Raw genomic sequence first — 10,531 nt, 5'->3', positions numbered from 1 at the left:
GCATCAAAGAAAAAACAATGAAAAGAAGGCCACTTATAATGTATAGAAAATTACCTCAAAAGACCAAATCTAGAAATTATTCGTGTTTAAGAGGGAACTGAGAAAAAGCAAGAGGAAAAAACTTATCTTAAGTAATAATAACAGAACACTTTCCACAATTTGAGAAAGACAGAAATATCTAGATATAGAAAGGTCAGGGAACACCAAACAGATTCAACCCAAATAATGCTAACCAAGGCATATAATAATTGGATTCCCAAATATAAAAGACAAAGAGAAGATTCTAAAAGCAGCAAGAGAAAATAGTAAAATGACAAAGCAACTCCAGTTCATCTGGCAACAGATTTCACAATGGAAACCATGTAGGCCAGAAGTAAATAAGGCAGCATTTGCAAAGAGAAATAGTCTTTCACAGACAAAAGCTAAGAGAATGCACCACTATTAGACCCATCTTACAAGAAATGTTAAAAGGAATTCTTCAACCTGAAAGAAAAAAGGGCTAACATATTGTATACTAACTAAAAGAAAACATTTCAATGTATAAAACCCCCAGGTAAAATTAAGTATTAACACAACCCCAAAATATGCCAAAAACTTAATTGTGGTGTGCAATCCAATGATAAATCAAGTATGAAGCTGATAAAAACAAATCTATCAGAAACGATAATAGCCACAACAGCCTGTTAAAATTAGACATTAAAAAATATGTCAACTGGTACAATAAAAATTCAAAATGTGTGGGGGGGTGTGGAGTTAAAGCATAGAGCAGTTTATTATTGTTATTATTATACTTTAAATTCTGGGATACATGTGCAGAATGTGCAGGTTTGTTACACAGGCATACATGTGCCATGGTGGTTTGCTGCACCCATCAACCCATCATCTACATTAAGTATTTCTGCTAATGCTATTCCATGGTGTTTATGTGCCACATTTTCTTTATCCAGTCTATCATTGATGGGCATTTGAGTTGGTTCCAAGTCTTTGCTATGGTGAACAGTGCTGCAATAAACATATATATGCATGTGTTTTTATAGTAGAATGATTTATAATCCTTTGGTTATATATACAGTAGTGAAATTGCTGGATCAAATGGTATTTCTGGTTCTAGATTCTTGAGGAATAACCACACTGTCTTTCACAATGGTTGAATTAATTTGTACTCCCACCAACAGTGTAAAAGTATTCCTATTTCTCCACATCCTCTCCAGCATATGTTGTTTCCTGACTTTTTAATGATTGCCAATCTAACTGGCGTGAGATGGTATCTCATTGTGGTTTTGATTTGCATTTCTCTAATGACCAGTGATGATGAGCTTTTTCTCATGTTTGTTGACTGTATAAATGTCTTCTTTTGAGAAGTGTCTGTTCATATCCTTTGCTCACTTTTTGATGTGGTTTTTTTTTTTCTTGTAAATTTATTTAAGTTTTTTGTAGATTCTGAATATTAGCCCTTTGTCAAATGGATAGATTGCAAAATTTGCTTCCCCATTCCATAGGTTGTCTGTTCACTCTGATGAGAGTTTCTTTTGCTGTGCAGAAGCTCTTTAGTTTAATGAGATCCCATTTGTCAATTTTGGCTTTTGTTGCCATTGCTTTTGGTGTTTTAGTCATGAAGTCTTTTCCCATGCCAATGTCCTGAATGGTATTGCCTAGGTTTCATTCTAGGGTTTTTTTATGATTTTATGTCTTACATTTAAGTCTTGAATCCATTTTTAGTTAGTTTTTGTATAAGGTGTAAGGAAGAGCTCCAGTTTCAGTTTTCTGCATATGGCTAGCCAGTTTTCCCAACACCATTTATTAAACAGGGAATCCTTTCCCCATTGCTTGTTTTTGTCAGGTTTATCAAAGATCAAATGATTGTAGAAGTGTGGTGTTATTTCTGAGGCTCCTGGTCTATGTATCTGTTTTGGTACCAGTACCATGCTGTTTTGGTTACTGTAGACTCATCGTATAGTTTGATGAGTAGGTAGTGTGATGTCTCCAGCTTTGTTCTTTTTGCTTAAGATTGCCTTGGTTATATGGTTATTTTTTTGGTTCCATATGAAATTTAAAGTAGTTTTTTTAAAGTCAATGGTAGCTTGATGAGGATAGCATTGAATCTATAAACTACTTTGGGAAATACGGCCATTTTCACAATATTAATTCTTTCTATCCATGAATATGGAATGTTTTTCTATCTGTTTGTGTCCTTTCTTATTTCCTTGAGTAGTGGTTTGTAATTCTTCTTGAAGGGATCCTTTACATCCTTTGTTAGTTGTATTCCTAGGTATTTTATTCCCTTTGTAGCAATTATGAATGGGAGTTCACTCATGATTTGGCTTTCTGTTTGTCTGTTACTGGTATACAGGAATGTTTGTGATTTTTGCACGTTGATTTCGTATCCTGAGACTTTTGCTGAAGCTGCTTATCAGCCTAAGGAGATTTGGGGCTGGGGCGATAGGGTTTTCTAAATATACAATCATGTCATCTGCAAACAGAGACAATTTGACTTTCTCTCTTCCTATTTGAATAACTTTTATTTCTTTCTCTTGCCTGATTGCTCTGGCCAGAACTTCCAATACCATGTTGAACAGGAATAATGGGAGAGGGCATCCTTATCTCACGCAAGTTTCCAAAGGGAATGTTTCCAGCTTTTGCACATTAGTATGATATTGGCTGTAGGTTTGTCATAAATAGCTCTTATTATTTTGAGATATGTTCTATCAATATCTAGTTTATTGAGAGTTTTCAGCATGAAGGGATGTTGAATTTTATCAAAGGCCTGTTCTGCATCTATTGAGATAATCAAGTGAGTTTTGTCATTGGTTCTGTTTACGTGATGGATTATGTTTATTGAATTGCATATGTTGAACCAACCTTGTATCCCAGGGATGAGAGCAACTTGATCATGGTCAATAAGCTTTTTGATGTGCTGCTGGATTCTGTTTATGAGTATTTTATTGAGGATTTTCACATTGATGTTCATCAGGGATATTGGCCTGAATTTTTGTTGTTGTTGTGTCTCTGCCAGGTTTTAGAATCAGGATGATGCTAGCTCATAAAATGAGTTAGGGAGGAGTCTTTCTTTTTCTATTGTTTGGAATAGTTTCAAAAGGAATGGTACCAACTCCTGTTTGTACCTCTGGTAGAATTCGGCTGTAAGTCTGTCTGGTCTTGGGATATTTTTTTGGTTTGTAGGATATTAGTTACTGTCTCAATTTCAGAACTTCTTATTTGCCTATTTGGGGATTCAGCTTCTTCCTGATTTATTCTTAGGAGGGTGTATGTGTCCAGGAATTTATTCATTTCTTCTAGATTTTCTAATTTATTTCTTTAGAGGTGTTTATAGTATATTCTGATGGTAGTTTGTATTTCTTTGGGGTCAGTGGTGATATTTCCTTTATCATTTTCTATTGTGTCTATTCGATTCTTCTCTCTTTTCTTCTTTATTAGTCTGGTTAGTGGTCTATCTATTTTGTTAATCTTTTCAAAAAACCAGCTCCTGGATTCACTGATGTTTATGAAGAGTTTTTTGTGTTTTTATCTCCTTCAGTTCTGCCCTGATTTTAGTTATTTTTTGTCTTCTGCTAGTTTTTTAATTTGTTTGCTCTTCCTTCTCTAGTTACTTTCATTGTGATGTTGGGGTCTTGGTTTTAGATCTTTCCAGCTTTCTCTTGTCAGTATTTAGTGCTATAAATTTTCTTCTAAACACTGCTTTAGCTGTGTCCCAGAGATTCTGGTATGTTGTGTCTTTATTCTCATTGGTTTCAAAGAACTTCATTATTTCTGCCTTAATTTTTTTATTTAGCCAGTAGTCATTCTGGTGCAGGATGCTCAGTTTCCAAGAAGTTGTGTGGTTTTGAGTGAGCTTCTTAATCCTGAGTTCTAATTTGATTGCACTGTGGTCTGAGAGGCTGTTTGTTATGATTCTGTTCTTTTGCATTTGCTGAGGAGTGTTTCACTTCCAATTATGTGGTCAATTTTAGAATAAGTGTGATGTGGTGCTGAGAAGAATAATATTTTGTTGGTTTGGGGTAGAGAATTCTGCAGATATCTATTAAGTCTTGATCCAGAGTTGAGTTCAATTCCTGAATATCTTTGTGAGTAGTTTAGTTTTTCAGTTCTCTCTTTGTTTATTTCTATTTATTTGTGCTCTAAGTTGCTATCCCTTTAAAATAACTTGTTGGATGTAAAGGTGTTTGTTGTAAGCCTCAAGGTAACCACAATGCAAAAACCTATACTAGTACACTAAAAATTTAAAAAATGAATTAAAAAGCTTACTATCAGAGAAAATCACTTAACCATTAAGAAAGATTGTAAAAAAGAAAGAGTTGAAAACAGCCAACAAATTTTCAGTTGTAAGTTCTTACTTGTCAATAATAACAATACAAATGGTGTCAATTCTCCAATTAAAACTTATAGAGGTCCTGAATGGATAAAGAAACAAGACCCAAGTACATGCTGCCTTCAAGAATGACAGCAAACAATTTACAATTTCAATTCAATCCCTGTCAAAATTATGACATTCTTAACACAAATAGAAAAAACAATCCTCAAATTTATATAAACCACACACAAAAAATTTCCCTGAATAGCCAAAGCAATCCTGAGCAAAAAGAACAAAGCTGGAAGCATCACATTATCCAACTTTAAAACAGACTACAAAGGTATGGTAACCAAATTAGCATAGTTGGTAGAAAAACAGGCATGTACACCAATGGAACAGAATAGAGAACCCAGATATTAAAAAACACATTTATAATCAAGTCAGTGTTTACAAAGGCACCAATAACAGACAATGAGTGAAGGGCTGTCTCTTTAATAATTGGTTCTGGGAAAACTGGATAACTATATGCATAAGTGTGAAATTGGACCTCTATCTCTCAGAATATTCAAAAATTTAATCAAAATGAATTAAATACATAAATTTAAGGCCTGGAACTATGAAGCCACTAGAAGAAAACATTGGGGAAGCACTCAAGGACATTGGTCTGGACAAAGTATAGCAACAAGAACAAAAATTGACAATTGAGATTACATCAAGCTGAAAAGCTTCTGCACAGCAAGGAAAACAATCACCAAAGTAAAGAGACCACTCAGAATGGGAGACAAATTTTACAAACTATCCATTTCAGTATTAGTAACCAGAGTATATAAGGAGCGCCAACAATTCAATAGCATAAAACAAAATAATCTGATTTTAAAATGGACAACAGATCTGAACAGATAGTTCTCAAATGAAGGAATACAAATGGCCAACAGTTATATGAAAATAATGCTCAACCTCACCTAATCACCAGATAAATGCAAATCTAAACCACAATGTGATATCATCTAATCCCACTTACAATGGCCTTTATCAAAATGACAGATAATAACAAATGCTGGTCAGAATGCAGAGAAAGGGGAACCCTCATATATGTTGGTGGGAGTGTAAATTAGAATGACCACTATGAAAAAGAGTATGGAGTTTCCTCCAAAAACTAAAAATAGAACTACATATGACCCAGCAATTAACTATTGGGTATATAGCCAAAAAAAGAAAATCAATATATCAAAGAGATATCTGCACTCCCATGTTTATTGTAGCATTAGTAACAATAGCCAAAATATGTAATGAACCTAAGTGGACATCAATGGATGACTGTATAAACTGTGTTTTATATATATAAGACGAAATATTATTCAGCCACAACAATTAACGCAATCCTGTCATTTGTAGCAACATAGATAAAACTGGAGGTCGTTATGGTAAGTGAAATAAGCCAAGCACAGAGAGACAAACATGGCATAGTCTCACTTATATGTGGGAGATACAAAAGTAGATATAATGAAGATAGAGAGTAGATTGATGGTTACCAAGGCCCAGAATTGTTAAGAGTGAAGAGGATGAACAGAAATTGAATAGTGGGTACAAGTATACAGTTAAATAAAAGAAAAGGCATTGTGTTTCATAGTTGAGTAGGATGAGACAATCTATTGTAGATTTCAAAACAGCTAAAAGAGAATAATTCAAATGTTCCCAGCATAAAGAAAAGTAAGGTGATGTATAGCCCAACAAACCTGATTTTATTGTATTAATCTCTGTCCAGATTAATACACACTACTTGTTGTATATAGTAGTAATACACACTACTATAAAAAACTGTCCAAACTGGGTAATTTATAAAGAAAAAAGACATAGTTGACTCACAGTTTGGCAGGGGTGGGGAGGCCTCAGGAAACTTATAATCATGACAGAAGGCAAGTCTTCACAGGGTGGCAGGTCAGAGAATGAGTGCCAAGTGAAAGGGGAAGCCCCTTACAAAACCATCAGATCTCATGAGAACTCATTCACTATCACGAGAACAGCATGGAGGAAATCGCTCCCATGATTCAATTACCTCCCACTAGGTCCCTCCCTCAGCACGTGGGGATTATGGGAACTGAAATTCAAGATGAGATTTGGGTGGGGAAGCAGCCAAACCATACTATGAATGTATCAGATTATCACATTTATCCCCCAAATATGTAGATCTCTTACATATTAATGAAAAAATTTAGAAAATATAAAGTATATAATAATCATATGAATACATGGCAATAAATGATACTTTATGAGCCTAGGGAGGACACCATATTTGTTATGTTTGTTTTTTAATTATATACTGGTAGGGGGTGCTTCTTACACATTCATTCCCTGACTTTACTTTTTTGCAATAAACTTTAAAGGTGCACTATGCATCTTTTATGTCTATGGCCACATACACACACCAGAGAAAAAGTGTGACGTTAGAAACAAAACTAGACATTTTAAGGAGGTTTGATGATGGACAGCAAGGTGTGGATATTGGAAGACTCATGTTTACCACTAGGATAAGGAGTAAACCTCCATCCTCACATCACCCACCACTACTATGACCTCTGTCACTCACAGATTCACCAAAAATTAAGTAATTATCTTGTTTTTATTAATCTTTCTGTAATGTATATATAGTTCACATATATTTCAGTGTTTAATATTAGAAGTATTTTGATCTTTATTTAGGAGTTTGATGATGTTTTTGTGACCTGAAATAAGCCTTAGGAACTTAACTATTATTTCTATCAATTAGTCTAATGTAAAATCTCTTTTGTTATGCCATTTCATTTAAATTCACAGTTTCCAAAAATCTATTGATGAGGTTAAATGAGGACTTACAGTACACTGCTTTAGTGGGTCATTAGTTAAAGCCTGCTTCCAGGGATTAATTTTCCAATATTTCCAACCTGGGCCTTGCTAGTATAGTGGACTCTGGTAATCAGATACAGCCCTTGGACGATAAAACACTGAGCACTGTAGTGGTGCAGATCAGATGAAATGGGTGGGTATCCAATAGCATAGGTTATAGCTCTAAATTTTATTCACTTCATATTGTGTTAACATATTTAATAAGAAATGGTTGGAAGCCATGGAAGAATGGTCTTTAAATTTTTCTTAATCATTTTTCCTTGTTTCTAAAGAAAAGTAAAATTTTAAAAACAAATTAATAGAGAATAAAATAATTTTGCTATGCTTTTGTTTTGTGAAATCAATACTCTTTGAGGTTTGCTACATTGCTCTACGTTTTCAATTATTAAAAAAGCAAATTACTATTGCCAGTATTTTTTTCTATAATTGAAAAAAAAAAAAAGCTTTTAAGTAGAAGCCCTTAAATAAAAGTGAGATTCCATTAGATAAATTTATTAAAATGACTTTTGTTAATCTTTCTTATTAGTTTCATGGCAAATTATATATTTGAGAAATTGGGAAAAATTAACTCACCTCCTTCAGATTATCTGCACCACCTTCTGTACCCACATTTGCTGTATGTCCAGGCAGAGGTCTCTTTATGAATAAGCTTCACACTAAAGAAAGAAAAAGACTATTGAGGTAAATTACTTATCTGGTTTTAGATCTTCCTTTGCAATTGGATATCATGGTCATTTGGCTCAGTAGTAAATGGTTATGATCCCAACAGAATTTCTTCACAATTTTCTGGGAGCTGCAGGATCCCCATTTACTTTGCCAAAGGCTTTTGAATCCAGCTTTCCCAGCGAAAGGAATTCTCAGGATACCTAAAGTCATATTACTTGGATTAATTTTTTTTTTCCCATTTATTTATTTTATTGCATTTTAGGTTTTGGGGTACATGTGAAGAACATGCAGAATTGTTGCATAGGAACACACGTGGCAGTGTGATTTGCTGCCTTCCTCCCCATCACCTACATCTGGCATTTCTCCCCTTGCTATCTCTCTCCAGCTTCCCACCCCCCGCCGTCCCTCCCCTATTTCCCCCCAACTCATCCCAGTGTGTAGTGCTCCCCTCCCTGTGTCCATGTGTTCTCATTGTTTAACACCCGCCTATGAGTGAGAACATGCGGTGTTTGATCTTCTGGTCTTCTGTCAGTTTGCTGAGAATGATGGTTTCCAGGTTCATGGACTTGGATGTTGCTTCACTCATGCTAATTCCCATTTCAAATTTAATTATCATTTTAGAAACTTGCTTGTGTTTCTCTAATTACTTTAACTCTGCAAAATGTCAGATTATCTACCTCCCCACACTGTGTTTTAGAATTTGCTTATATCAAGAAATGAAAGTATTGCTCTGGAATTCAGAAGCAAAGGAGACACAATTGCTAAAACTAACCAGATATCAGTATCATGTTATTTGTAAAGATGTAATTTTTTTTTGCTGTTCTGTTTACAATTGTACTCTCAGCATCTAAACAGTCTACACGTACAGAAGCAAAATAACTAAGCACTTTTGAAAGTACTTACATGATTTCTTAATTTTTATAACATAATCCACTCTGAATAATTCTGAGTTCTTTTAATAAATTTGGTATGAAAAGGTATAAAATGTGTCCTTATGTGCTGGCATTGTGGTACTGTTCTAAGACTTGGCACTATGGAAGCAGTGAAAAAAGCAAGGAAGTAAGGACTGCTTCCATCAAAGGGCACAACCCTGCTAGATACCCTTTAAATTTGAATATGATGATTTGGAGGACCATGGGAAATGCCTTAAAGAAATAGATTACTACAGATAGACTAATTTTAGGTCAATCCTTGACATTAGTTTCCTTTCTTTCAAAATGATTCTCGCTATTTTGAATGTCTATATAAAACAAATATACGAGTATATATAAATATATAAAACTATAAATATTTTAAAAATAATATTTTATGTCCATATGGCACTTTTATTCTATTTGATTTTACAGTATTCTTCATGATGCTATAATGCTATTTGCAGGAGATAAACAATGATCTTATCAATAGAAATATAACCTTCAGAAAGAGTTAACAGAAACATAGCTTTTTTACAAAAACGTTTTCCATTAAAAAAAAAAAATCTTTTAATGCTGATAAAATAAAAAAGGAAATACAGAAGACACATGCTAAAAACACATTATTTGTTATACAGCAGGACCTTAGGATGGTCTAGGGTCCATCAGAAGTCTTCAAAACAGTCAGAAAATGATTACTATCTGAGCCTTTGTCAGTAGAACACTAAGTAAAAACACATGATTACCTAGTTCAATTTTAATAAGCAATATTAACCACCTGTGTCCCCCAATGGAATATTATGTAAATTTTAAATGAATATAAGTATATATAGTGACATATAATATGTATTATAGGACATGTTCTGAATTTTAGCAACTAAATGTCTACATAGATGCAAATATTACAGTTTTCTGAGAGGTATAGAGATAGAACCTAAATAATTCCAAATTTAATGCAAATTAGAGCTGACTTATGCCTTAGGCACATTAGGCATAGTGCCTAGGGCCCACAATAAGTTTAGAGGCCCATGAAATTGTTTTAATTGCCTTTAAAGTCAGAAGAAAAACATCAAGTTTTAGAGTCTATCAAAATGTTACTTTTTTCTCACAACAGAAAAATATAACATTTTTAGAGCCCACAAAAATCTCCTAAAATTTGCCTAAAACAGAAAAAACATTGAAATATTTTAAATTACATCAAAAATAATTTTAAGTGTTGATATTATGATGGCTGAGGGTCCCACAAACATAAAAATGTCTAAGGCCCACAAAAGTTATTTTGTAGTCATTCCAACATCAAATGAATGTGAATAGAGAATTTTTTTAGTTTCAATAAGCAAATTTCAAAACATTTTTGATATCTTCGTTTTCTGAGAATCACATTTAGACAAAAGAAAATGCTATTGATTAGAAAGATGAGCCTACCTTCATACAGTGCTATAGAAAGCATGCAACTGCCAAGAGAGCAGCCGCACAACAGCCAGCTTGGAAGTCACGTTGACCCTAGCTGGTTTCTTTCCAGTTTCCCACAGCCCCTGGACACTGGAGTGCTTAGCTGTCTCTGGGGACTTGTACTGGCTGGCGTGTTCCTGAGGCTTTTTATATTATTGCAACACGAAATGTGTGTAGATACTCATTCTTGCACTATGTTACTGGAAATTACACAAAATTCAGGATGCCACTATGCACTTTGAAACTGACCCTGACAGAAACAAACACTCCCAGGTCTCTTAACAGATTTTCAGCAGGTTAAAATTTAACC

The 10,531-nt window shown here is 34.2% G+C and overlaps 1 protein-coding gene across 6 annotated transcripts in view; it reads right to left on the bottom strand.

Moving 5' to 3' along the window:
* Positions 1-10,328, bottom strand: part of MTHFD2L (methylenetetrahydrofolate dehydrogenase (NADP+ dependent) 2 like) — a 185,017-nt gene extending 174,689 nt beyond the window's left edge. For all 6 annotated transcript variants that reach the window (XM_032261001.1, XM_032261007.1, XM_032261006.1 and 3 more), the window contains exon 1: positions 10,195-10,328. Coding sequence is in view for 2 of the 6 variants with exons in the window: in XM_032260999.1 (XP_032116890.1) it covers positions 10,195-10,219 (25 nt within the window). In the remaining 4 variants the exon portion in view is untranslated. The remainder of the gene's footprint in view (positions 1-10,194) is intronic.
* Between the last annotated feature and the right edge of the window lie 203 nt (positions 10,329-10,531).

Source organism: Sapajus apella, unplaced genomic scaffold (genome assembly GCF_009761245.1).
Source record: "Sapajus apella isolate SASKATOON/1434 unplaced genomic scaffold, GSC_monkey_1.0 scaffold121, whole genome shotgun sequence".
NCBI classification, from domain to species: domain Eukaryota; kingdom Metazoa; phylum Chordata; class Mammalia; order Primates; family Cebidae; genus Sapajus; species Sapajus apella.
The sequence above is the reverse complement of the archived record's forward strand: the minus strand, read 5'-3'. Positions and strand labels throughout refer to the sequence as shown.